This window comes from Nyctibius grandis, chromosome 10 (assembly GCF_013368605.1).
Source record: "Nyctibius grandis isolate bNycGra1 chromosome 10, bNycGra1.pri, whole genome shotgun sequence".
Lineage (NCBI taxonomy): Eukaryota > Metazoa > Chordata > Aves > Nyctibiiformes > Nyctibiidae > Nyctibius > Nyctibius grandis.
The window spans coordinates 22,562,043-22,589,709 of record NC_090667.1 but is presented as its reverse complement, the minus strand read 5'-3'; the positions used below and the strand labels follow the sequence as shown (position 1 = coordinate 22,589,709).

The following is a 27,667-nucleotide window of genomic DNA, read 5'->3' as shown; positions in this document are numbered from 1 at the left end:
CTGAGCGGCTAGCCCCTTGACAGGGCAGTTTTAAAACATTCATAAAACTTTTATTGGGCTGCCACCCTTCCAGATAAATATTTTCTGAGTTTATAGGCTTATTTTAAGCATTGAAGCTTAATAGCAGCTTTGTAGCCCTGTCCGTCCCCAAAATAGCCTTTTGGCAAACCCCAGCTCTGGAGGCTGCCACGCTTTTCTAGGTCTTTGGAGTTTCTTCATTGTGAAGTTATTACCCTTTTGCCTCCTTCCAGCTTTGTATACTAAATGGGACCAACTGTTAAACGAGTCTTTCCCCTTCCCCCAGCCTTGCTGAAAGCTGATCCAGTGTACCGTATTTGGTCATCATGAAAGGAGAAAGATTGCAGTAGTTATAAATTTATTTCCTTTATTAAATGGGGTTTGTTAGGCCTGTTTTATTTGTGTCTTGATTATCAATCTTTTCTTAATGCTGCATGTGATTTTAAGATGGTGCAGGCTGGTGGCATTTCAAACATGTACTGGCACTCTTCAGGCACTTTCTTAATGTGCTTCCACAAATATAAAAGCTTTACAGTGCGTCTCAGCATTAAGTGGTGAAACCAGTGGGCTTGCAGCCAAGGCTATACAAAGGAATGCTGTGTGTAGTGCTCGGAGGAAGATGGGAGCTGCAGTTTGAACATCCATGCCTTTCGATTTCACTGTGGTATGTCCAAAGAGATTTAATGAATTTCTGTGCGGGCTTTTGCTCGACACTGACCCAAGACAACGTTGTGCGTTTTGGCTGCTCTTGGGAGAGCTGTGTATGATCCCCGTGTGTTCCAGGTCCTGAAAAATAGATCTTTTTAGCACCTGGAACACTGCTCCATGTTACTAGCTCTTCGTATCCCAGTGCAGTTGCTGATCTCCCCTCTTTTCTTACCAGTTGTAATATCTAGAAGGAAAGTGTACTATTTCCTTTTTTATTTGCTTAACTGTATATTATGACACCACTACTGATCACTGATTTCTTGAACAGCAAGCTTCTGTCATGTGGGATCGTATATGGCATCCTTTGTTTCAGCGCAAGTGTTTCAGGGGAGTGAGGCTTTTTCTGTGCTGTGCACAGAGTGCAGGAACCCCTTTTCCAGTATGTGTGAGTGCTGGTCCCTCGGACATACTCCGAAAAGAGAGCATGGGCTAGGAAACAAAGGTTGGATTTCAGAGGTTCTTGTGAAAGGCTAGACTGTAGAAGTGACTAAGATAAAACAGGAGCTTCAGGACAACAGAAGAGACTAGAATAAACTTTAACTCTCTTAACAGGGTCATTTGGTCCTAACAGATTTTAAAAACAACCAGCCCCACTTGCTTTATTTTGGGTGAGGTTGACAAATCTTATATAGTTGGGGAACTCCCTTTTCCAGACCAGTCACGGTTCAGAAATACATTGCTGGTTTGTTTTTTTTTTTAATTTTCTAAAAATAGAAATATCTATTTTGGTACTAAACAATACCCTGAGACTTTTGTTTCTATATTTCCATGACTTCTGTTTTTCATGTCAGCACATCTTGGGACTTGTCCTAAAAATGGAGCTGATGTAATAATCATGGCTTTCTGGACATGTAGATCCTTGCTTCTCATAACCATCTAATTTATTGCTTATAGGAGGAAACTATTTACATTTGCAGGACTGTTTTTCTGCAAATGTTACACTGAAAATTAAAGAAAATAACATAGGCGTGACAAAATAATATGTTTGATGTTAGAATGAACTCAAACAGTTTAAATGCTTAAATATCTCGCCACAATCTGTGTCTGTCTCAGTACAGGGTAAAGAAGTCAAGGCATGGCTTTTTGCAGGAGTCTGAGCTCTGGCAGTGTGCACAATATATGCAGAGTTCTTGTCTGGCTTAATTTTGGGCAAAGCTGGACAGTCTGAATTTTTATACATTCATATGTGAATTTTATTGCTATATTCATTATGTAAGTATGAGTATAATGGATAGTAACTGTTTCAAGTCCTTTTCCCTGACACTTTGTAGTGGTAGTCCTCCTGCTAGTGCCTGAAAGCAGATGGAGTTTATTCTCTTTGACCCAGTAAAGGAAGGTATTCCCTGTGTTCCAAAGACATGGAACAGTGATCTAGAGAGATTAAATAAGTTGCCAGCAGGTTTACGGCAGTGCAGTGAAGAGGACTCTGGAGTTTTTGTTTATCACTGGTATAAGACCATCTCATGGAGCTTTTGCTCCAGATTTTAGGTTAGTTATCAAGTCAGACAGCAGTCTGTTGTCATTGACTGTTGATAATTTTTTTAAAAAATTGCTTGTCAAAGTCCTGTTTTGATCCATTGTGTTTCTTGTCAGTTGGGCATTAACCTTCAGAAGAAAACTGGTGGTTACCTAATTCATAAGTTTGTAAAACAGTCTGGTGAGGTAACTAAAATGTACTTTCAGATAATAGCCCATATTAGATTGAGATGTTCCCTGGATGATCTAATACTTCTTAATTTCTAGCATCTTATAGTTGTAAGGACCAAAAAAGATCAAATTTTTAGCAAATGCATCTTATAAGGTGTTTTTTTGCTGTCTCTGGTACCTTCTGATCACGTTGTGAGAGGACTTTTTCCATTTCAAAGCACTTGATACCCATCAGTGTTCCTGCCACAGCAAGATAATGTGACTGGCAAAGTTCCACAAGCCGTTCTCCATTGCCCTTAGTGACACTTGATCTTTGGCTGTGTAAAGTGAGGGTACCTTATAGAACCTTATTAAGGAAGATGTTCTGCAGACTATGTCCTTTCTTTCGTTAATACGTCTATGCGTAACATGCATAACTCCTGCTTGGTTTTTTGATATCCTGATAGGGAGTTTGCATGCTATCCTGCTCTTGGTACGCTGCCACGTAGTCACAGGTACTTAGTTTCTTAGCTGCCTCCTAATAGGAGTAGAGCTTGCTCCAGACGTAGGAGGGGCTGTAAGGGTTCATGGATTCATGGGGGCAAGGTGTAAGTCTTGGAGGGGCTGCCCTCTTGGGTCTGGCCTGCTTCTTCACTTAATTCTTGCTGTGCTACAAGAAGGAAGGTGGTGGTGATTGGTTTTGGTTTTGTCTTTTTTTTTTTTTGTTAAAAGCTAGAGGATTGGTTCTAACTTTTAATGCAATGGAAGTAGCCGCTGTTGGCTTGTGTCACATGCCATTTTATATTAAACCTTTTTTCAGTTAAATTTCAAAGAGGAGAAAAGCTAGTGGCAGGATTTTGTCCTTCTTGTGAACAATTTTGGAGAAAAATATCAGAATAGCGAATGTACGTATACCAGAGATTCTTACAGGCTCTTTCCCAAAATAACAGACAAAAGGTAGAAAATTTATCTATCTACATTGTAGAAGAAATGGATACAGATAGCTATTAATTACTTTCTCAATATGCTATGGGCCAAGGGCCAAAAGATAGCCATAATGAGGGTGAAGGTACAGAAATTGGTAGTAGACATCATTCTTAATTTTCTAAACAATATAAAGCATTTAGAGAGTTGGGGTTTTTTTTTACCAGCAACCTTGGAAGACCCACAGCCTAGGCAAGCTGGGAGATACTTCTGATTCTTATTTGACTTTTGAACTCTATCTATGTTTTCTTTTGTTGTGGTTTAAATTTTGCATCGATCAAAAGTTAATGTTGCTTAAGGATGTAATTTACCTTCAACATGATTCTTGCTGGTGTACGGATGGATCAAGCAGTGTGGTTCTGATGGGAAAATATGAACTGCAGACACAAATTCATGCTCTGGAGGCAGAAATAGTGAAACAACGAACAAATACAGCTTTAGGGGAAAAAAACACACTTCCCAAGTTTTGTTGTGAAATAATTAGCCTTCTGTGATAGGCATGGAGACCATAGAAAAAGGGCAGGAGCTGCTCAGTTGCCTGTGATTTGACTTAAAGTTTATGACCTTGAGTAATGTGCCTGCTCAACAGCACTTAACAAAAGCATATTTGATGAAATGTTAAACTCATGAATTACATTTCCACGAAAAGCCTTTTTTTAAATTTGTGAAATCGGAAATAAATCAAGATCTTCAGACCTCGGTGGAGTTGTTTAAAGATGAAATTAAAAGAAACAGTCTGTTTCATCAACAATGACACTTTGTAAACTTAAATAATATGTAAGCTTTTCTTCAGAGCGCTGTGTATTTCAAGGTATTGTATAACGAATTGTAGCATTATTAACCCCATTTTCTAAGTGGGGAAGCTGGGACAGGGATGAAATAGTAGCATGAACTGATAGAAGGAAAACAAGCAAAACTCCCTAGGTCTGCGTTTCTTAATTTCCAATACAGATGTCTATCCATTAGGGCTGTAATACCTTGAGAGCAAGTTGTATTACAGTTTTGGGGCTTCTGTAAGGCAGTACTTGTTCCTCTGTTTTCCTTGGTATGAGCAACAGTTATTGGTTCAATTGTATTCTCATTTCAACCATTGAATGCCTAGAGTTACTCCCAATTTATACTTACAAAACAGGTAGAATCCAGTTTACTTAGGAGAGAATAAATGTGCTGCCCCTGCTACGCGCAGCAGCAAGCGCTGGTATCCCTTGCATAGAGCTGTCAGCCTCGGGGCTTGCATGGCATTGGAGGGCCTATTCTTCTTTCTCTTATTGCTCAGTGAGTTTTGTTTTATTTGTCTGCTTTGGTAATACATTGGAATTATTATTATTTATTGCTTTGGGGTTTTTTAAAGTAGTTGGGTGCTACTGTGCTGAAACAAAGGAGGCAGCATTTCTGTTGCGCTAGATGTTGTGATTACTGTATAACAATGAAAATACAATTTTTGTTTTCTTGGAAGGCTTTTATCCTTATTTTTCACCTTTTAGGGGATCAGATGTGATGCTAATGCAATGTAGAAAACATTTCCATTGAAAACTGGACATTTCCCTGGAAAGCTGGATAGGTTTTTAGGTCACAAGAAAGTCTGAAATGCACAATGGCTCTGAACATTAACTTTTCACTTTATGTCCCTGGAACTTTTGAAGAGAGACTTGCATTTTTTGGCATTGGTCAAGTAGTCTGGTCTTCACGGACTTGCTGTCTGTAGTGTCTTTGTGCTAAGTGTTCCCCCCGGGGCACCATCTTATGTTTTAATTTGAAGTTTCAGTTGCTAATGTATGGGCTCTTCTGTTAAATAACTTTTATTTTCTATGCCATTATGCCTACATACTTTACTTGATTTGTGTTGCATACAAAGCGTTTTCCCCCTGTTGTGTTTGGAACTGGTTTGTAATAGAGTTACTGTTGTGTAATTCTGACTGAAAGTTACAACTTTATCAACAAACACGAAGTGCTTGTTCTGTTTGAAAATTTGTGTTTTCTACTCATCATGAACTATTTATCCATTATGTGTGCTGGTTTTTATCGTTCAAATAAAACAAACCACAATTTCATACATGCTGCACATTAGGAATTATTAAAGATTCACTGGTATGTAGAGCACTTACTGCTGTGAACACAAGTGAAGAGCTTCTGTAAACAATTGATTCAAGATTTCAAAATAACCCAAGTGCTGAGAAAACTATTGCACTCAACTGTACTGTCACATTTCTGTGGATTAATGAGTTGCTGTTTGTTATCTCAGTGATAGTGACTGTCGGAATGCTCAAACCCCATCACAAATGTGCTATAAATTCATAACCTTAGATCTCCCTTCAGATCTCAGTGAAGATGTTCTGTCGTGCATATGATGTGCTGAGGAGTATATTCGCAGTTACTGAAGCTCAGCTGATAGGCACTAACTTGCTTCTGTGTCTGAGCTGTAAAATGGCAAATGGTTGAAAAATATATCCTTTGTGCCAAGATCAGGGATTTCTGCCTGCAATTGTAAAGTGCTTTAGAGCAATTCAAGAAAATATTCAGATGTCGGCTGGAGAATACATTAATTCTTCTGAGCTCTGACTATTCCACCAGTCTGTGACTGTACTTTTGTTACTGTGCTCAGAGGGCTCCCAGGATCCTTGTGCTTTCTAGTCTTTTTGCCTCTCTTACTTCACCCTTGCCTTACTTACGTTTTTAGCTCTCTGCATCTGTAATGAAAAACACTATAAATGTGAAGATAACTCTCTGGCCGTTGTATCTGTTACTTAGGTGTACCTGTGGTAGGGCATGTTAGTGACATTAATCTGGTCAAACTTGCAGGTTTGGTTGTTGCACTTTCTGTGAAGCGCGTTGAACCTATTCTATCTGAAGCAGTAGTATTGCAATTAACAAATTCTTTCATTAATGTGTCCTTTTGAAATTATGCCCCAAAATTCCAGAAGCTTACTGAATTTTGAAATGCAGACTGGCCGTGTTTGGCTTGGGAAGGCTGCACACCCATGCGGTGCACATCACTGATGTATACTGGATAATGTTTTGGTATTTTAAAATATGCAATATGTTCTGCGTGCAAAACCATACACATAAACACTCGTACGCTGTGTACATTGTGGCTGCACATCTTCAGCTTGTGTGGTATGATGTACACACTCGTGCACGCCCACGCACTAAACCTTTGCAGGTCAAACAGTGAGGATAAACTTTTGAACCCAGCTGCTTCCAAATTAAGTACATGTGCAGGGACCACCAGAGCTGGGGTTACCGTATTCCAGAAAAGTGCCGGACACTGACACCCACATATTGTACTGCAGGAGACTTCTTGTTCTTCCCTTAGAGCCTGAAGGATGATGCCTTGAAAACACGCTGTCCTCTTTGCCCTTTTCTTGTCACCAGAAAGGACAGGCAGCAGTTTAGTGACTTCTCCCTTCGTTATGGAAACAAGACTGATACAATAATCAGGATGCTACATATGGAGCTTTTTAAATTACTGCTCTTCAGTCTTTTGTTAGCCTTCATTATTCCTGAAGATTTTTTTCAAGTCATAAAAATGACATTTTTAATATGCAGAATTAAAAAAAGGCAATATGAAGAATACATTTTTGTCAATAAGCTTTTACCTTTTAAAACAGTTATCTTAGTTTCTGCTCTAGGTATTTTAATTGAAGATTAACTACTGTTAAAGAGTATACAAATTTAGGTAGTATATATTTGGAGTAGTAAAATAGGACTGAATAAAAGGTAGGAATAGAGTGGCCTGTCCATTATAATTTTAGATTGCAGAGCACAAACTAACCTTCGTTAGAAGCCAGCACAGCCGAGTGAGCGGTTCTTCCAATTTTAAGGTGCTTTTTTTGTTTCCAATAAAATTCACTAAAAGAATACTTGTAAGTTGCAAGTTGAGCAGGTCTCATCTGAGTGTTTGTTTTATTTCTGCTGTCTTTTTTTAATAAAACATTGTTAGATCGAAGATGATGCATGTAAATATGAACCAAAATCCTAAAAGTAGTTGCTACATACTTCTCATTTCTGATTTACTGCAGAAATGATCTTGTTGTGCTCCTTGCTTAGTATCTTTTTGTCCAATACAGGAAATAAGACTGGTTCATTCCTGTTTGCAAACTGATCATTTTTATTGCACCTAAAGCAGAACTCGGGTACCACACGGGTTGTCTTAAGTGTGTGCATTTAAGATGTGGAGGCTGGTTATTTTTGTTTGAGAGGGAGTTGAAGATGCTGCTTCATTCAAACCACCCACCTGTGTCTTGGGCAAACTACCTGGTTTCCTTCCAAAGAGGTAGGCTCTTATCTTCCCCATAGTATCCCATATTTCTTCCAAAGGATAAAAGGATAGCTGTCCTGAGGAAAAGCTTATTAAGACTTATTGTTTAAACCTATTTGGAAGGGAGTGAATCTGATACATTTTGTAAAGACTCAGATTTTTCTTTCTCCTCAGAGTTTTTATTAGAGTTTGAATTTTAGTGCTGTAGTGTTAATGTAAACTTACTGTAGATCCATAGCCTTGATGAACTGCATGTAAAACAAACACTTTTATATGAGTTTCCTCATCATCAATATGCAGGATGAGGGAATGCTGCTGCTGCTTCTTCCATTTTTATCTGTGAAGGTTGAAATAGCTTAACGAAGCAGGGGGGCGGTTGGCATATTGACCTGCAGCAAGATGTGCTTCCTCGCTGGAATGCTTCCTCGTGCATTACCCGAGAGCTCTGCACCGTGCTGCTGTCTGCAGGGCACCTGGGTCTTTAAAAGGAGAATATCGCTTAACGTTGTGGTGCGCTGCAGACTTCCTCCTCCTCCAGTGTCTGCTGGTAAGGAAGGAACTTGGATAAGATAGGACCTCAGGCTTTACTTAAAGTGGTGTAATAGCCTCTGTTGCTAGCTTTGCGCAGGCAAAATGGTTATTGGCTAGGGCTCTGCCTTTATCCGTGACACTTTCCCAGTCCTTCCGTTTTCTTGGGTTTTTTTGGGTTGTTTTTGTTGTTTTCTTCCTCTGTGTAAGGAGGGAGGGTTTGAAGCACAGATTTGCCATGATTCTGCTGCAAATTCGGCAACAGCTGTTGGAATTGTAAATGGCTTCTTGGTCTCTGTCACAGAACCTGCAGTTGATCAGCTCTGCCCTGAGCAATAAGTGGAGACATCAGGACCGCTGAGGCTAACTAGAGAGTAAGGGTGGAGGGAATTAAAACCCTGAGGCAGGGGTCTAAACAGAGAACACAGGCACAAATGGGTGTTGGAAGGGACACTCTGTTTCCTTTTATTGGATGTCTTTTTAGATGCTGTGAAGCGCAAAGTTGACTGGAGCAGTATCAGAATGTGAGCAATGGGAGCTAGGAAGAAGATGTAGAAGAGGTTTCAGAGAAAATGTAATTTGAGTGTGAATTTGTCTTATCTTTTATTTCCCCCCACTTCAAAAATCGAGTATTCTACTAAAACCTGATGGGCAAAAGATACTCCATGCTTTGGTAGGGTCACTCACAAGTCATTTAGGTTGATAGCCTAAACTATGTTCTTGTGTTGTCTTTGAGTAAGTTACGATATCATAAACATTGATATGTTAGTAGAAGGCAAATGTCTAACAATTATTTGTCAAGAAAAATAAATCTTGAGATGTGAAAACTCCTGCTCCTCAAATGGACTGTACTAGAACCCAAACTCAATGAAATCAACAGTCATTACACAAGATGCTGCCTTTGTGGTTTTGGTAATGGGCCTAATTTATTTTTAACTTATTTCTATGTTTTGGCTGGCCTTATTACATCTTCTGTAATCTGATTTTCCTCTCCTTCAATGCTGCCTTTTACTGCACTCCCTAGAAACACCGAATTTATTTGTGGAGGTTGGATTTTTTGCAGTGCAAGTCGAAGGGAGTTGGTGTGTTGGAAACGTGCTGTAATTCTTCAATCCAAGTCATCAGTCCACAGAGCTGTGTTGCCTGTTGTAACAACCTCAATGTTGCAAACCTTTTCCCTCTCACTGCTGGATTTGGACCCAGACACTCAAACACATTGGCATTGGTAGGGGGAATCTTTTAAGTTAGGTTGCTGTAATTCATTTTCTTCCAGCCAGCCACCTGGCATCAGGACACTTGTTATTAATTTCTGCATCTGAGCCTTGTGAATTGCCTACATCTTATTTCTAAACAATATCAGCACCTGGAAATATCAGAAAGATGAAGAGTCTTTTTTGGGGATGACTCAGGAAAGCTAATCTCCTTCAGCCTTAAATACAATCTGCTTCCCGTGGACTTGGACGGAGGCTGTACCTGCATTTTCCAATACTTTACTTCGCTAGATTTTAGAACAGTCTGTGCCCCAGGAAGAGTGTAATGAGGAAGGAAACCCAGCCCTTGGGTGCTTGCCTAGAAAAATGGAAGTATCGCTGTGGCATGGATAGAGGTATTAAGTTCTTAATATGTGCTAGGTCTGTCAGTGTATCTCTGCAATTTGTGCTACCTCGATTAAAGTCTGACTTAGTGTGCCTGCCCCTTTGTACAAACATACCACAGTTTGTCTGCGTTCGACTTTGTCAGTGTTGCTGTTTATTTGGAGCCCAAGTACTGTAAAATAATTATTAGAAGATATTAACTTTGGATTCAAAGGTTTATTTCTGGTCTTTGTGATTACTGAGAAAAGGCATGAAAAAGTTGAACTGAAAATCTTGGTATTGAGAAGAGGAATATAAATAAGTTATGCCTTCAAAAATAGTGCTGATATTCATTTGAAGTGTCTTTTTTGGAGGGTGGGCTTGATGACTTTTTGCATTTTCTGAGATTAATGGTATTGAAGCAGCTTACAGGAAGAGTTTCCATTCTCCAAATCCTTCCTCCCTTTCCCAGTTTCCAAAATCACTGGATAATTCATTTCTATAAGAACATTTTAAAATAGCAGTAGTTAAGTAACACAAAGAATCAGTTAAGGCTCAGTGGTACTCAACCAGCATGTGCCGAATGGGGAAAAGCATAGTGTATTAATTAAAAGAAATGCAGGGAACTTAGTTATTGCAAAGTATTTTTTCACTGCAGAGGGTTTGTGGGTGACTAAGAAATGTATGTATGACTTGAGTTTTTTATTTTATAAATAAAAAACAGATACATGTCTTCATCCTTTGCTGTCTTGTTGACTGAATTTACTTGGATGGAATTTTTCAACATTTAAAACAAATTAAAATTCATTAATCATTTCTGCTTAAAGGCACAAACTTTCATAGATACAACAGTTAAGACTTGTAACTGGTTACATACGTAAATACTGTTTTGGATGTGCAAATTTTGTACTTGCTTACTTACAAAAATGCAGATGAAAATTTTAATAGGGGAGATACAGTAGGCGTTACCAGTTATAATTACTGTGCTCAATAACTGTCCGTTTTAGCATTGCTTTGTTTCTCTGCACTGTTTCCTGCAAAAGCAGTGATTAGTTTGTAGGGCAGATATGAAGAAGACATGATACCATGGCAGAGGGCGACGACATGCATCTTTCTGGTTTGTAAAGCTGTTTTGTGCCGCCTTTGACAGAGTCTGCGATTTGGTACTTGTTGAGAGAGGTTTTCCAGTTTTGCTGTCGTGATCCATATAAGCACTTAGGTTTTGATGCTTCTGCGTTTGTGTGACGTGACCCTGTTCAGGAGAGGGAGGTGTCATTTCACTCAGGGTGCATGCGTATTAGATTAAGATCAGCATTGTTTTACTCTATGGTAAATGCAGCATGTGAAATTTTTTTAATTGTTTTAATTATTGTGGCTAGTTGATTGCTGGTACAGCTAAGTGAGCTTTTTCACAAGCATTTTGTAACTGTGGCAGGCTTTATCATGAGGTTTTAATTTGAGCTTTCCTGGAATTTGCTTTAAAATGGGAGTTGGGGAAGGTAGGTGAGCCGTCAGTGGATGTCGACAGAAAATAGCAATCTTTCCAGATGAAAACATATGTTCTTTTTCAAATACATTATTTCAATGATATTTCAAATCATTTGATGTAGTTTGGGATTTGTTTAGGAAGCTTATTTCTACACTGCTGTAATACGGATGCAGACAGTCACTGCAGCACAGCGCTCGGCACTGTGTTGGTGTTCATAGAAGTGCCAGCTATGGCTTGCTTGTTTCTTCTCTGGACTTTCTTTGCAGAGGAAAAAGGGGAGCAAGGGGAGGTGTGTTTGTAGCTATACATGTGTCCATGCGTATGTATTGCTGAGAACTAAAGAAGTTGCATTGGAAGGTAAAATTTTTAAGGAAAAAAAAGGTAAAATAGTAGACAAATTGGGAAGCAAAGCAAGAATATGCTCTTTTGGATAGTCCTTGCTAAGGCTGATTTGTACCATAATGGACTTACACTGAAAGCTGTGTTCATTTTTTTGCAGAAGGGATTTTTAAGAACAGTGGAGTCGTTGAGAGTGACTTTTGTTACATGGGCCAGATAATTAGTGTTTGAAGCTTAACCAGGCTGAGCATCCTGTAACTGGAAAACATGCTGTGCCTGCAAAAACAAACCCATCCAGTCTTGTCCCTTGGGTGGCCTCTTTGGTACTGTTTATTACATGACCCTTGTTTTTCTCATGCAGCCTGCCTCCCGTTTGACTGAGGTCCACCTGTGAATGGCGTGTCAGTCTGGGAACCTCACCCATGCCCCATGGAGCTGCTGCGTCTGCGGGTGTTTACGTGCTCCATTACGATGTTTACCAATTTCAGTGTGTGCTGTTGGTCTTGGCAGACTCTGAAAGACATTGGGAGGGAAATACACTGTGGAACCCTGAACCTGAAGAGCCATTTTAGGGAAGTAGTATATGAATAATAAAGGAGGGAGAAGTGGCAAACATTTGACTTTATCTTGGTAAAACAAAATTATACAAATTTCCAGAGTAGTCCTTTTGTGGAAAGCCATAGAGAAGGAATTTATAGGTTATTAAAAGACTGAAAAAATCATCGTAACCCAACATTCTCATACTATTTCTTCTCCTCCACCTCCCACAACATTTTTTTTCCCCTTGTAATAATTAGTTTGAACTTCCCTCTATTTCTGTGGATCAAGTAATTTTCATACAACTTCAGGATTTTTTTATATGCTTTAAATCTTTCTTCTAAATGTTTTTTTCATAACAAAAAAAAGCCATGAATACATTATAATTTCAATTTTCATAGTGTGTGAAAGATTTCTGCACTAGGTCTTTATTGTTTTTGAAGAATTCATCACCCTAGTTAAGAAGCTTAATATAAATTAAAGAAGGTATTAAGGAACATTAAGACATCAAAATGTGGAGCGTTCTTTTCCTTTCGATTGCTCCAAATGCAAACAAGTTGAATAAAATTCAATCAAAGGGCCTGTTTGGAGAACATTGAGTGGCTTTACAGCTGTGCTGTAGAGAACCTCTGGTAAGAGCATAATTCAAATAAAAAGGCCTTTCTTTCCTCCTCCTAATTCTCTTTGTTGTGGTGACAACAGAGTACAAGCCCGATAAAAATTTAATCACCTTATCTTTTTAAAGCAAATTGCATATTTGTTTACACACAATATACATAACATAAAAAAGAAAAAGCTGCTATCCAATCCCCCTCCCCCTTCTAATCGCATTAAAGGCCCTTGCCTAGAAGTTTAAAAAAAATTTTAATGTTTTATTCTTTATTCTGAAGTCCCATTGTTCAGGATTGCTTTATAAAGGCGGCCCAGGGGAAGATGAATATCGCCAAACTTAAACTCTGGACCAGCGCTGAGCAGCAGATGCCTGGGATATGTCAGTGGAGTTGGTCCAGCTTAACTGGCTTCCGTGGTGCCTACTCAACATCAAGAGTTGCACGCAAGATGGGAGGATTACAGACAGGCCTGCGGATCTAGCACTTTGATTTGGAGCTGCTTTGTAATGAATTGCCTTTGATTCTGTCTCAGATCCGCAAACCTGAACTTTTTCCACATCGTATGTATTTCTGAAAGGCGGATGTAGGAGAGATGGTGTATTGGTACTGGTGGTGGTGTCTTTTCACTAGGCTGATGAAATTTTAGTCCCTTCTGTTGAATTCAAAACATGTTTTCAGTTGTTCCTGCTCACCTTAGTGCACAGAGCATGAGCATTGTTCATTTTGTTTATCTGCTGTTTTATAGATACTGGGATAGTGTACGCCATGAAAAGTATATTCTGGCCCATTGCTGAGTGGCTCTGGCCTGAAACTTCCTTGCTGGATATAAATTTAGTCCCAACGTGATATTCTACTGGTTTTAAAATTATGAACGCTCCTATGCCTAGTGGTTCCTTGATCTATTTCTGCATACCCAGCTGTAGTCTTTGGGACGCTTTTATGAATTTTTGTCCCTCTTGATTTGAGAGTTTAATCAGCAGCGAGCAACACCACAGTAAAATGTGTGAAAGTCTGTCCTGTACAACAGTTGTCACAGACTTTCCCAAATTTTACTCACCGTGTTGATGTCTGCATGTTTCTTTCCTTCTCTCCCTTCCCAGGAGGGTACTTAGAGGTCCAGTGATGATAAATGCAATTTTAAGACACTGTTCTGTCTTTGACTCTTTTGAATGGTCTTAGATATTTCATGCTGACCTGCCTGTAATTTTGCTATTGTTGAATTGTAACAAGAGCCTGTACGTTCCCAGGCTTCCAACTACATTGCATATATTTGTATTAATAATTTGATGTCCTTATTAGTTCCATTGTTTTTTCACAGTTGCTCCTGTTGTGCACCGGGTGTTTTCCATGCACTCAGTTTTTCCTTCAGGGAATTTGAAGAACGTGCAGACTAAAAGCACAGCATTGGTAGGAGAGTTGCCTTTCCCTTGTAGGTGGGCTGGGAGAATGAGTGTAGCGCTTAGGTGTGATCTCAGTGACTGCATGGGCTTTGAGTGGCCATCAAGTGAAAACAGTTTACGAATAATTGCTGGTATGATATATCAGACATAATTGCAGCCTTGTTAATGTACTGAAAGCACATATATAGCCCATGAAGAAATTGATTTGAAAATCCTTTCCTTTAGGCTAATGGGACAGTGTTGGATTTGAGGACAAAAAGATTACCTTAGTGGTTGTCTCGTAGCTCTGCAAGTTGATCCATTGTATTGTGTGTACATGTAATCATGGTGCACTGGAGTTTCACGTGTAACCTGTATTAAAGCTGGCCTCTGGCATACAGAAACAAAAAATTATGTAGAGCATACAAGTCATAGTTACATTCCAGGAGTGCAAAGTATAAAGTTGTCGTCTTTAGGAGGATTGCCCTAAGAGGGCTTAGCCAACAAATGGTTGTGGCATACAACATAACGGCAGCTGAAATATGTGTTGGCCTATGAGACAAGGTCAGGTTTGGTACTCCCAACCTATTCATACTGTAGTATGGCCAACTAGCCAAGAAACTAAGATCTCCAGTATGTCACGTCATTTCAGAGCTGTTATTTGGGGCTGAAGGGTATGTTGGGTTAGGATGTGTTTTGGAAAAAACTCACTGTGGGAACTGCAAATATCTTTCTAAAGTGTGTGTGGATTTGTGTAGACTACTTGATAAGATGGTTACAGAGCAATGGTATGATACACAAAGGGGATTTATCAAGTGCAGAAATCTATCCTGCTACGTGACTTGAGGGCAGTGGTCCATTTGTATCTGGTGTTCAATTAATACGTTTTACTTGTGCCAAAAAAGGTTAAAATGTGGTTATGGTACGTAAATTTGGGAAATTGGATAATATATCCTGATCATCTTGCTGGAAACTGAGAAGTATAAAACTGTGAATGAATGGCACACTCTTGATGCAATGTGGTATGCTGGGTGTCCTTGGTGTAGATGGTAAGTTTCGGACTAAGAGAGGAGAGGAACGGGCAGCCAGGGCCTGTATAGGGAAGTATGGCATTGATAACCATTCAGCAGTCAATAGATATGGTGTGGTCCTGGAGTCTGTGCTCTATTTAGCAATATGAAAAATATCAGACTGAAAATCAAGACGCTGACTTCATGCAGAGGGTATGGCAGACTAATTAAAGAAAAAAATGTGTACCAATTGAGCCTATAAAACTCTTCCTGACCTTGAGAAAACTCCCAGAGAGCTGTGGGAAACTCCAATCTGTCCCCTCTGAACCTTTTTGTGTTGTTGTTTAAATATAGTAACTGCTTTTTTAATTAAAAAGAAAAATTAGATGGCATTTCAAATTGTGTCCATGGTGCCTTGGGGACCCATTACAGTACAAATTACCCTATACTATTTAGTGAGGTCTTGTTTACTATTGTGTGAAGCGAGGGTTACCAGTGTAAGGATGTAGGACAAGAAGGGCCCTTCTTTGAAAGTCTGGCTCTGCACATGAAAGTGACGCCAGCAATTGGAAGCAATTTGTGGAATTGTTTGATTATATTAATTATGGCACCAGCAAACAGTGCTTGGGAAACAGTTTTGTTTTCTTGCATTCTTTCTTGATTGCTTGCAGTAAAAGCCAAGATACAAAATGTGCCTTTAAGGACTGCCGGAGAGTGCAGTTCAAGCCATTGTGTAGAATTGGCACTGAGCTTGAAAGGGTTGTGTCCGGCTTGATGTGAGAGTTTTCCAAATACAGCTTCGACCTGAATTTCACCTAGGTCAGCCTCTTGAATTAAAACAGCTTCTGTCTTCCTCATCAAGGAAGAGTAGCTCTTTCCCTGCTAAGTGGGAGCCCATAATGAAATCCATGTTATTTCCAGTAGTACCACCTCTGATAATAATGTGTTTTGGTCCAAAAACCTGTATAAACTTAACAAATTGATACACAAGACTCAATTCAGTTCACTACAGAACTGCAGCCTTCTCTGATGTGGTACAGGGCAGCTGTTCCCCGATTTATAGGAAAATGTTTTATTAGTTAAGGATTTCCAAACAGAGTCTACCAAACTGAGACTGTGGGAATTACTCTGCTGATGCAGGCTGGCTGTCACAACAGCGTTTGGTCAGGACATGGGGCGCTCTACTCCTGCTCAAAGTGGCTGTAAGACTTTTTTTTTTTTTTTTTTTCCTGGTCTCTGTCATCAAACAATGAGTTATGGGTATTTTGTGTAGGTCCCAAGTACCACGCTGAGGCATTAGTGTAATTCTCATTTGGAAGGAAGGAGTCTACTTTCCAGTCTCCTTAGAGGCTGATTGCTCTCCCTGGCCAACCTCATGCTGTAGTCCTATTAATATTCACAAGCCAGGCAAGGTGATAATAGCAGATCTTGTACCAGCCAGAAGAGAAAAGTGAATTTACTCTGGAGTTTGAAATTCTTAGCAGAATATTTGAGAGAGCTGACAAGAGCTGTGGGAAAAGGTGGTGTGAATTAAAAATAGAATTGCTGGAGAATTGTGAAGGGATTTACATAAGTAAAATTCATTGCCTGATCTGTGAAAGTAATGGAAGCTCAAATCCTGAGTGTAGCAAGGAAAGGAGTATCCCTTGTTTCTTGAGTGAATCTCTGGTCAACTATTACATTGAAATTGTCTAGGTAATCATATTATGGTTGTTATCATAGTGATGAACACCTAGGAGCACCTAGGTTAGATTGGCTACTCTAGGAGCACCATGCTTAGATCTTTTGGCTAGAAAGGTTAGTAGGTGTTCACATATTGACCCACATGTCAGCTGGAGAATTCCTACCTGATCCCAGGCTCTAGTTAGCTCAGGACACTGTTTTCATCCCTGCTCTTTCTGAAGCACCGTACATTAATGACAGGCAGATGGGATGCCAAGTTAGATAGGGTCAGCAGCCTCTAGACGACCAGTCATCCCGTCTACTAGATGTGGTGTGACACATCTGATGTTTCTATTACAGTGTTTATAGGCAGAGTAACACAGTACTTTTGTTCTTGGAAGGCTTACAAAGATGTTCCTTTTTCCTGATTAGCTCAGGGTTTTTTTTCTGGGATATTGAAGGAAAAAACCGACCACCTTAGCTTGAATAAAATCAAAAGGTAGGATTTTGGGTATCTTTAGCAGAGGAGAAGAGAAGCAGAGTTGCTACCTAATAGCTTAATGTAAAGAGTTCAAGCAACAGGATGTTACATTTTTTGTTGTTATTGACCTTTCTGTCTGACTGTAGAGATAACTGTAACAGGAGGGGCTGGGCAAAATTGATCCTCTAATTTTGGGATGCTTCTGCTTTTAGTTTGAATCAAAACTTCAGAACGTTACGTTAGCGATAATTGCATGAGCTTTACAGGTTTTTAGGGCCAACTGCTGACATGTTTTGGGACCAGGTGGAGAACAAGAGTGTGCTTGCTAGTGTGTTGTGGGGCTCTGAGAGCCAACACTGGTACCTCTGGCATTTCTCTTAATTTTGCTGGAAAACAAGATTTATTCTTGTTTTAAAGTTGATCAGAATCTGAAATGGGTAAGAGTGCTGTATTTGAACGTGTACCCTTCTTTGAACATACGTAAATGTTTTCTTAAGTCTTGGATGAATATACATAGCTGTTGCAAGAAAAAAAAAAATCGAAGTAGTTTATAATGGTGTTGTGCTGAAGTACTGAATTCTCGAGTCCTGCAGTACTAGTAAAGTTTCTATTTCCTTTCAATGGTCTATCATTGCAGTAGACGCGGGAGAGAGACTGGTCTTTGTCCACTCTCAAGCGCAGCCCCTCGTCAGGCTGTGGCGGGGATGTCTCCATCCGGGGCTCTAATTATTTCTCTTTTTCAGGTCAACTGGCTTTTGTACTCTCTGTTAGCAGGAGAGCAGGCACACACTGCTTAACTACGTAAGGAGGGTTCAGGCTCTGAGGGTTCAATTTAAGGAAATCCTGGAACTGTGAAAACCAGCTGTTACGAATAATCCATTGTGAGTGAGGATTATCCCCCAACCCTTTGCCTCTTTCAAGTTTTGCTGTTTTTTCCTTCACTCAGGAAGAAAGAAAAATGTTTGCCTGCTATATTAAAAGGTTACATTTCCCTTGGATAAAAATTATTTCCAATATCAGATGTACTATGTTAATTTGTTCTCTGATGGTTCAGTCAATTTTTAAGATTTGAGTGTTGTCAGGAAACAAGAAATTGCAGGTAGTTAAGTCTTCTACCTGCAGTGTTCAAAAGAAGTGAATAGGATATTTTGTTTACAGAAGTGAAAACTAAAGTTCAGTTCCCCACTGAATCTGTGCTCACAAATTCCTGAATGGAATGGGAGGTTCGGAGAGAATATCAACAGGTCAGGAATAGTCTAGGAATTTCTTAATACTGAGTGCAAAAAGGAATATTTTCTGTTCCAATGAGAGCTACTGGTGTAGCCTCAGTGTGTTTGCTTCTAATGTGGTGGTAAGAACCCTGAGCCAGCGCTTTCCCAGCAAACTGTGGTGAGTACCATGAGGTAGCTGGTGTAATACATTTGCTGATTTTTCTATTGGTGGGATGAACTTTTAATTTTGACCTGAAAGCCAAGTTCTGATTAATCAGGAGTCCTGAAATCTTCTAGTATGATTTTTCTTTCCCCCCGTTACAATTTTCAGTCATAAGAAAACTCTGTAATCATCCATGCAAATACTTTCACGTTCATCAGTGCTAGGTAGGATAGTTAGCAGTAGGCTTTCTTTACAAGTGCGCATATGAGAAGGGTGTTGTTGAAGTTCAGCAAAATAAGTTATTCTCCTTGGCTGTGCTAGAGAGTATGCCCTGCACCTGTATTATTACACCTGGTTTCAATGATGTGTTTATCAGTTGCTTAAAAATTACTCCTGTCTCTGGCTGGGCTACAAGGAGATGCTGTATTACCTTGCTTCTCATGTACAGTGTGTCTAGTACTCAGTCCTTAAAGTCTTGCATTCAAACACAACATTTAGTTAGCTTTGAAGGAGACAGGACTGTTCCTAAATATGGAAGAGATCTGTGGAAATAGGAAGTAGAAATGTGGAGATGGGAAGTCTGAAAAATAAAGTTGGAAAAGGAAGGAGAGATATAAATTCCTGAAGGGCAGAATAGCGAGTGGAATTGGGAGTCAAGGAAGGAGGAGCTGGACTTGAGTAGAAAGAGCAGGGACCACCCTTGGAGACCAAACTTCTTACATGAGTAACTGTAAAACTTCAGGCTGCAATGCATTCACTTACGTGAGATACTGCATGTCACTAAGAAGCTAGCTTTTATTTGTGAAAATTGTGTAAAATATTGCATTTATCCTTTGTTTTGTGCATGTGAAACTGTTCTTGGACTTGGAAATTATTTTTCCTGATGAGGTACCGCTTTTCATTTGAATTTGAAAATTCACTTTTTTTGCATTTATAAATGGCTCAGTTTGGATTAAATCCTTGAGACTGCACTAAGACGAAGGATATTATGTTAAGAGTCTGTATTCTTATTTTTTAATTATTAACAGTAGTTGAAACTAAAGAAATGAAATGGATTAAACTATTTTACAACTAGATTTTCATATCTAGCCTGGGTTAGTTGGTGCTGCAAGTACATTTCACGTAAGACCTGTCTGGGCACTTATTGTTACAGATATGATTATGATGGGTGAGAATGAATTTGCTTTCAGATGTCTTATGTGCCTCTGAGGACTGCCTGTTAATAATATATAGGTATTTCCCACTGATGTATGTAAGGCATTTCTTAGAACTTTGAAGCTAAAGTCTTTTTTTAACACACAGACCTTTTCAATTTAATCCATTAGCAACTTGGCAAAATAAAGTAATTGTCCAACAGAGGAAGAAAAAAAAATCTATTAACATTTGCTACAAATCCGAGTAGTACAGGCAGCACTTAATTAATGGAACAGATTTCTCACTATGTATTCAAGCGAACATAGCTATTGTTCAGGAGAGATTAGACCCTTAATGTAAGTAAGTTAAACTAGACCTCCATCTAAAAATATCCGTCATTTCAGCTATTAAAGGTCTGATGTCTTCTTCGGTGACAGATATATTTCCCTTCATTTCCTTGGTTTTGTAAAATGTAAAGTATGCATTGTGTGTAACGCGAGAAATCCGTGGAGGTAGATGAAACCCCGATTGTGCCTCCCCGCCTGTCTCTCCCTGCCTGCTCCTTTGTGCTGCTCCCTGTCACAGAGCCTCTTCAGCCCTTAGACCTCCTGGCACCAGAGCAGCAAAACAGAAAATGCCATTTGTTAGGGTACGATGCCAGCCACCTAATCTGTTTGCAGAATGAGGGCCGTGGGATCTGATTAGGTAATTTAGATACCTTGTGAATTTAATAATACCTGAGCTGCCTTTGGCTGTCAGCCCGTCATTTCACTGGTAGGAGCTACCTCGTTCTTCCATTTCTTCTGTAAACTTCTTGCTCATAATACCGTATTTGAGTCCAAATAGGTGTTAAGGGCTGCAGGTGAGGTATCTTTACTTCTCCATATGTGGAAGTTAGCGATAGGGTAGAAGAGGTGAGGTTGCTCAGTTTTAAATACATTTTCCCCAGTACAGTTCTATGTGCAGTGTATCCTTTTTTTTTTTTCTTGAAAATGAAACTTTTCAAACATGAGATTCTTTGTTTAAACACCAAAGATGATGTACCAGGTTTCAGATGTGTTGGGCAGTCAAGTGCTCGCTGGTGTCACTGGCAGTTTTTGAAGCTCGGTTTATCCAAAGCGGTTACTTCATCCTCATGGCTGGGAGTTCCCCCACTTGCTGCTGCAGCCCAGCGTTGCTCTGGGGCGAGAGGCTGACCCGTCCCAGGGGCATCGCTGCCCTCCGGGCTGCAGGCAAGGGCTTGCGGTAGCAGCCTGGGTGCTTCCCTTCAGATACCCACACGGGAAAATTTTGGCTGCAATTTTAATGCCACATCTCCTCCCTTTCCTCTCTCCTTTCCGCCAATTAGCATTTTTTTGAAATTGGAGTCTCACGAAGCCTACTAACATAAATAGAAGTGTTTTAGGATTTGTTTGCTTTAATTAATTTAAAGTGTGTCTTTCTGAGAAGATTTAGTTAAACATCTTTCTTAAACAGTAATGTGCCAGTAACAGCAACATTAGTATTAGTGATAAGACCCAGAAAGGGAAACCAACTAGAAAGCAAAATGAAGTGTTTCTTTGTCCAAAAAATAAATGGTCTTCCCAGGAAAGTGAAGGAAACCCTGTTCAGGGACACTTATGATTAGGTTGGTCAAAACAGTAGAAAACATACGATGGGAAATTAAATCCTGCAAAGGTAGAGAGTGGGACTGTATGAAATCACTCCTTTTGCTGTTTTTATTTTGTTTTCCTCTTTTTTAGCTGTTGCTATTTTTTTTTCCTAGCAGCATCCAAGATGTTCTCAGAGCTTTCCAAATAGGAAATAAGTTGCTTTTCATGTAATGATAAATTATTTTTTGTAATGAAGATGGAGTGACTGTAAGGCTAATGATATTAATGGGATTTGTATGAAAGCATCCAACTAAAAAAATCAAAACAGCTGCATCAAACATAACTATACAATGTAATAAAACCATATAATAAATATGTGATCAGGCCACACCATATCATCTAGTGAGATTAATTGAACTTTACACATGCAAAGGTAGACATTATCAGACTTCTCAACCATCAAGGAAAAAGTCTCAATTATTTTCACAATAAAATAATCATGACTTTTTTTTGTATTCTGCCATCTGAAGAGAAAATGGCTGCTACCTTGCCTGTGAAATACAAGATCTTGCAGAACTGTGCAAAGTTGATTCTGCTTGGTGCTGGACTACTGCAGCCTCAGTGTAAATTGTAGTTTATGTCATTGTATATGTAATGTGTTGCTTTTCTCCTCTCTTGTGCTCTTGCATTTTTTAAAAAAGCAAGACCCCTCTATCTCCACAAGTCTCCCTGTGGCTGTGCCGTGGGGTGTTAGGGCTGTTTCATAACCCCGGGTTATGAAATGGCGAATTTGCAGTTTCCTGGTTTTGCTTCAATGCTTCCTCGTCTCCTCCCTCCCCGTTGCCGTGCAGTGGGGATGCTGCCTGGAACCATTTGCTACCTGACACAGCAAGATGAGAAGGTGGGCTCTGGTACCGTGTCCCCCTGCGACCAGCTGTAAGTGCCTCTAGATGTGTCTGTGCTGGAGCAAATCACCTGTGCTTGTAGACCTCCTGTCTCCACTAAATCATAAGCATCTCGGTCTTTTTGTCAGGCTGTGATATGAGAATCCGCATCTGAATTTCAATATGAGAGGAGAGAAGCTGATTAAGTGTTTGAGATAAGGTTATGTGACACCGCAGGTTAAAAATACCTGAACTGAATTTGGCCAAATGCCTGAGAACCACATTGCAGTGTGTTCCGGTGGCACTGAATAAGCTTCCAAGGAGTTTGCTGTCTTCTGCTTTAAGAAAGCAGTTCTTCAGGAGTGGCCTTTTAGGAGCTGCATCTCTCTTGTTTTACAGCGTTTCTTGGGACTTTGCTGTCTTGCATTTCTTATCTAAAATGTCACCAATGTGTTGAGCTAAAAGAAAAAATAAAAGTGTAATAAACCCTGACCACTTAAGAAGAAAAGAATAAATGTTTTTTTGTTTGGCACAGATGTCTGGAGAGAGACTACAGTTAGATCCCCAGAATCCTACACAGGTTAATTCTAGTTCCCCTAAAAAGTGAGAGTTGAAACCCTTAACAATGCTGTGTTTTAGCCAAAAAAAAACCAAGCAAACAAAAAACCCCAAACACACAGAGAACTGTATAATTTGTTAAAACCTAAGCAGTCTGTTTCTGGCAGGTCTGGGAAATAGACTAAAGACATTCAAGAACTTTCTGACTCTTAGGACTCTATAATTTTAGTATTTTACAAGTTGTTTTTCATTCATGACTTACGTTTTTATAAATATTCTTAGTGATGAGGAGAAACTTTGGGAGATGTGTGTACATAAGAGGAAAGGTCTGCTGAGTAAAAGGCTTAGACCAGGCAAGTTGGTCTGGCTTGTTTAGATTTTTGCCTGTATTTAATACTTTAAAAGCTGCAGAAGGATATTGCACTGGATTTGGGGTATCGCTTTTGTGAACAATATTTGAAGGCTTCTCTTATTTTTCATGTGAGTTACCATGTTTCCAGAAGTGTGATGCAGAAATGTGACTTTCTTAATGCACCTGATTTACTTTCTTATTTTCTTTGGATGATTTCAGAAGTAAACTTGCCAGTTCATTTTTTCCAGTTATACTGAAATGTGATGTTTGAGTGCATTTGTCATGAGTATTCTTGTTTTTTACAGATGGGCTGAAGCCAGATACCAAGATGCTGCTTACTGTTGCCACCAAGAAGAAATCTAAGGCAGGGAAGGGGGATACAACCCCAGAGGATGAAAGCAGCAAGAATGATTCAGCCCAGCCTGTTACCATCTCTCTTCTTTTTAAGAGATACGTCTTTGACACGCAGAAGAAAATGATTCAGTCCTGAGAAAGCAAGAGAGGCCTCTGATCGCACCTAAAAGACCAGACTCTGAAATGAATTCAGGTGGAATGTGTTTCTTGTCTGAACACATTAGACCTGTTCCTTCCTCACAAACAGAGCCTGGAAGCTCCTGCTGACCATTTGCCCCCTTCCAGAATCTCTGCAATCTGGTTTTGTTCTGTTAGAATCTGCTTATTTTGTCATCTTTGCGATGTGAATCTTTATGGCCTCTCTGAGAATGTCACCTGCCAGATGAGCACATTCGGGTGTGCGTTCTAATAGCGGTGTTTTTCTGAAGAATTGTTTTGAAGTTTCTCTTGATTTAAAAGTTTGCCACTAATATTAATCTAAATCTAGTCAAGATGTGATTTTCGTGGGACCCACAAAGTGAAGCTGATTAGTCTAGGTTTACTTCCCCGAGCAAAGTGGGGGACAGAAAACACATGATATAATAGGTGAAACCTAAAATGGATGTTTCACATTCCTTCAGCTGCAACTATGTAAGATGCTATCTGAGAGATGGTATGGATCTTTTTTACAAAAATGATTTATATCTAGAAATGTTTTTCATATTAAACATGATGCATGTAACTGAGAGTCTTAATTGTTCTGTTTGCTGTTCCAAAGGTTCAGAACCTATCTTCAGTGACGTTTTATATAGCTTTTCTGAATTTCCTGCCTGTTCTGCGGTGGATCCTACTCCAGAATTGTTTTCTTTTTTTGTAACCAAAATGTCTTTTGTGTGTGAAAGAAAAAGTTGCCTCTGGAAATATTCAGGGGCATTATCATTATTTCATTAAAATAATGATAGAAGATTGCAGCATAAGCCTTGTAAAATGAGTATCTCCAAGATGCTTTAAAAACCATTAGTTGTTTAATAGGGATTTCATGGCTGCTTTAGTTCTTTCTCTCAATTTCATGTCCTAGGCTCATAAAAAGGGGAGGGCACTGGTAATATCCCTTCTTTGTTATTTACAAAGCATAGGATATGTTAACATGAAAACTAACAATAATTTCACAGGTACGAAAGCTGCGGTGTGGAACAGAAATTGGACTCAGGCTTGGCAGCATGGAAAATGTTAGTTCCTGCCTTTTTGAACAAAAAGAGTACTTCTGCTTGTTGGTGTTAAATAGCAGCATATGACCCATTCGCTGAAGCCAGCCATAGAAGACCACATGTATAATGTAAGTGCATTAGTTGCACGTGGAAGTAAATAACTCTAATAGATTGCTACAGTCATTAATTATATTATTAATAACACTCAGTGTTATTAATCAAATATCCATTGATGGGCATGAGTCCATCATGCTGACACGATCCTGTTTTATTCAGTCTTTTTCTTTTCCTTTTAATTTCCAGGTAACCAAAGTGGATACAAATGGCAAAAATATCAGCTATTGAGAGGATGTTTACAGCTGGACAGTCATGAGACAGGACAAGTCTGGTGTCTAAACTAGGTTGATGGTGCTCCTTTAAATCAGAACAGAATTAGTGCTTTGTGGAATAATCCCAAAGAGTTTCTGCTGAGTGAGTCCCAGCAAAGCTTTAGCACATCCCTTAAGATTATGGGGTATGCTTTCAGTGTGATCCCAGAGGAATTAGGCAGGCAGCTTCAGCTGTGGCTTAATGTGACTTGTGCTGCCAGTCTTGCTGGAAAATGTATCCTTCTATAATGAAAAAAATGGACTCACACCCCTGTCACCTCTCCTTCCCCATTTCTCTCCTCTTCCAGACACCCCCAAAGGCAGTCTTTGGAAAGAATATTTATTTTGTTATCTTTCCTTTAAGCCTTTATCAAATCCTGTTTTGTACCCTGCACTGTTACCTCCGCTTAAGATACTGCAGTGATGGAAGCTAGAGAAACAGAAAACATAGCAGGAATGCCATTATTACCATCCCAGGTTAGTCTAAGAATTATTGATATAAAAAGCCTTCTCATTTAAAAAAAAAAATCGAAAGTTAATCATTAAGGAACTTTACATTTTTATTTGCATAGTTCTAATGTCCTTGCCAAATTTTAAGTGGGTCACTAAATTCTGCCAGCTCTGCTTGGAGTTTTGGAAAGAAAAGGGCAGTCATCATGAGAGATGCCCTGCTGTAGGATATTGTTGGCTGCTCCAGAGTTGTTAGCCTTACACTTACAAGTTTTTGTCTTTCTCATTTGTAAGGCATTTTTGAATAGTTCTGGAGAGCAGTCTGTCAGTGTAAATGGTGGTATGTATTTTTACAAAGCGCTGATTAATGTTTTCCCATTTCACTGTGGATTGCCCATAGCAGGATCAGTGAGTCAGTTGTTATGGAACTTGATCCATTTGAAAACTCATTAGTCCTGAATACTTAGTTTTGCAGCCTTCTGCTTGGCTGAAAGGTCTTTAGTGGTGAGGGCCCCATGGTTTCTTTGCTTGGGGTACTCCAAGGGAGGGAGCAGCAACAGCTTCCAGAGCTGGACCTCCATCCCTTTCTTGTCGAGTCTTCTGTAACATACTTTTTAAAATCTTTCCCACCATTTTCTGTCTCATTTCCAGACTAGTGTACTAACTCAGCATCTTTCTTCAATTCTCTCAGTCTAACCTAGACCTAACCTCCTCCTCAGTGCTTCTCTTTCCCCTCTTTGCTCATTGCTTCTCCTTGTTCTGGCTCTGCTCTTGCCTCTGGTAAAGGAGATGTAAATCCAGGTGCTGGCAGCACTCCCACGGCAGATGTTGGGAGCCCAGTGTGGTGGGGAAGGCTCTTCTCCTCCATCTTACATCGCTGTGTGTAGCGAGTAACTGCCCGTGTTCAGGCACTTAGGCTATGACTTGGGCAGAGGTCTCATGGACAGCTACTGCTTGACATGCCATGCCTCACGTGAGTCCCTTCACCTGACACCGTATCCTGTCCTTGTGCTTTGTAATCCTCCATGTAAGACTCCTGTCACAAAGCCCTGTCCTTTCACTTTGCTCCCCTAACAGAGGTTTGTGTAGGACAAGCAGCTGGAGAGGTATCTGTTGAAGTCTGGGGTTTGGTTTTGTGGTTTTCCCCATTTTTAATTCTGAAAGGAGAACTTAAGCGTGCCCAAGAACTTTGATTATAATGTGCTGTTACTGCAGATCTCTGGCTGCTGTCCTAAGGCTGTTGGATACACATTCGAAAAAGGGTGAAATGGTGGAACAAAATGATTATGGGAAAATCAAAGCTTTTAAAGACATTTGTAGGATGAACAGATGTTCAAACATTCTTTTATTTAGTTTCCAGACAGACGTAGAGACTTTCCTTTCATCCTCGTAATCAGTGCATTATGCTGTAATTTGTAAAAATGGCATTAAAAAAATATTAGCAGGGTCATATTGTGATCTACTGACTCTGTGTCATTAAGCCGTGAAGTTAAGAACGGCAACTGGGAACAGGGGTTAAATGTTGCAGAATGTACTGTACTAGCATATATTGACAGGCTGTATTATAATGAATCCAAAATGGAATAAAGATGTAAGGCGGCTTTTTAAGACTGCTAAGGTTGTCAGTGTTGCAAAACTAGAAATTATTATGGCTGTGCAGATGTTCAGTGAGTAATACATCTTTGGGTTGTGGAGAGAGGAGCAGTGAGAAAAAAAGCTTTGTTTTTCCAAGCCTGTTTTCTGCTTTTCTTTGGAATTTATTTTGGGGCTGCAGGTTGACTTGTGATCCTGCCAGAGGTCTTGAGCCGTGAGGGTCAAAGCATGCAACTGTGGTAGCCAGGGTTCAGTAGGTGGCATCCTTTACTTGGAATCAATACGAAATCTCCCCACCTAAAAAAAGGGTATGTGCTGGCATCGATAATGAAGATTTTGAATCAAGTTCACAACCCATCTCTCAAAGAACAGTTTCTATTAAAACCTATGGTGCATTTAATGACTGGGGCAGAGCCATTAACTCTGGTCTGTTGACCAAACCCTGAAGTGCCTGTGTCCTCTCTGGGTGTGTTTCTGCCTCAGTTGAAAACAGCTCTTTTCCTCAAATTCTACCGATTGTGTTGATTTGTGGCAAGTACCTGAGTATGGAAAAATGATCCATCTGTGCTGGTGGAGTTCCTGGCGTGTACGAGATATCTCTCTCTGGGCAGTAGGCA

At 39.7% G+C, this 27,667-nt stretch overlaps 1 protein-coding gene across 2 annotated transcripts in view; it reads left to right on the top strand.

Annotated features, from left to right (window-relative positions):
- Positions 1 to 24,173, top strand: part of EEFSEC (eukaryotic elongation factor, selenocysteine-tRNA specific) — a 128,353-nt gene extending 104,180 nt beyond the window's left edge. Inside the window, exon 7 of one of the 2 annotated variants that reach the window (XM_068409013.1) lies at positions 23,404 to 24,173. In XM_068409013.1, the coding sequence (XP_068265114.1) occupies positions 23,404 to 23,588 (185 nt within the window). In that variant the 3' untranslated portion in view covers positions 23,589 to 24,173. Of the gene's footprint in view, positions 1 to 11,885; positions 11,952 to 23,403 lie in introns of those variants that run through there. The other variant, XM_068409014.1, reaches the window with a different exon arrangement.
- The last annotated feature ends 3,494 nt before the right edge of the window (positions 24,174 to 27,667 follow it).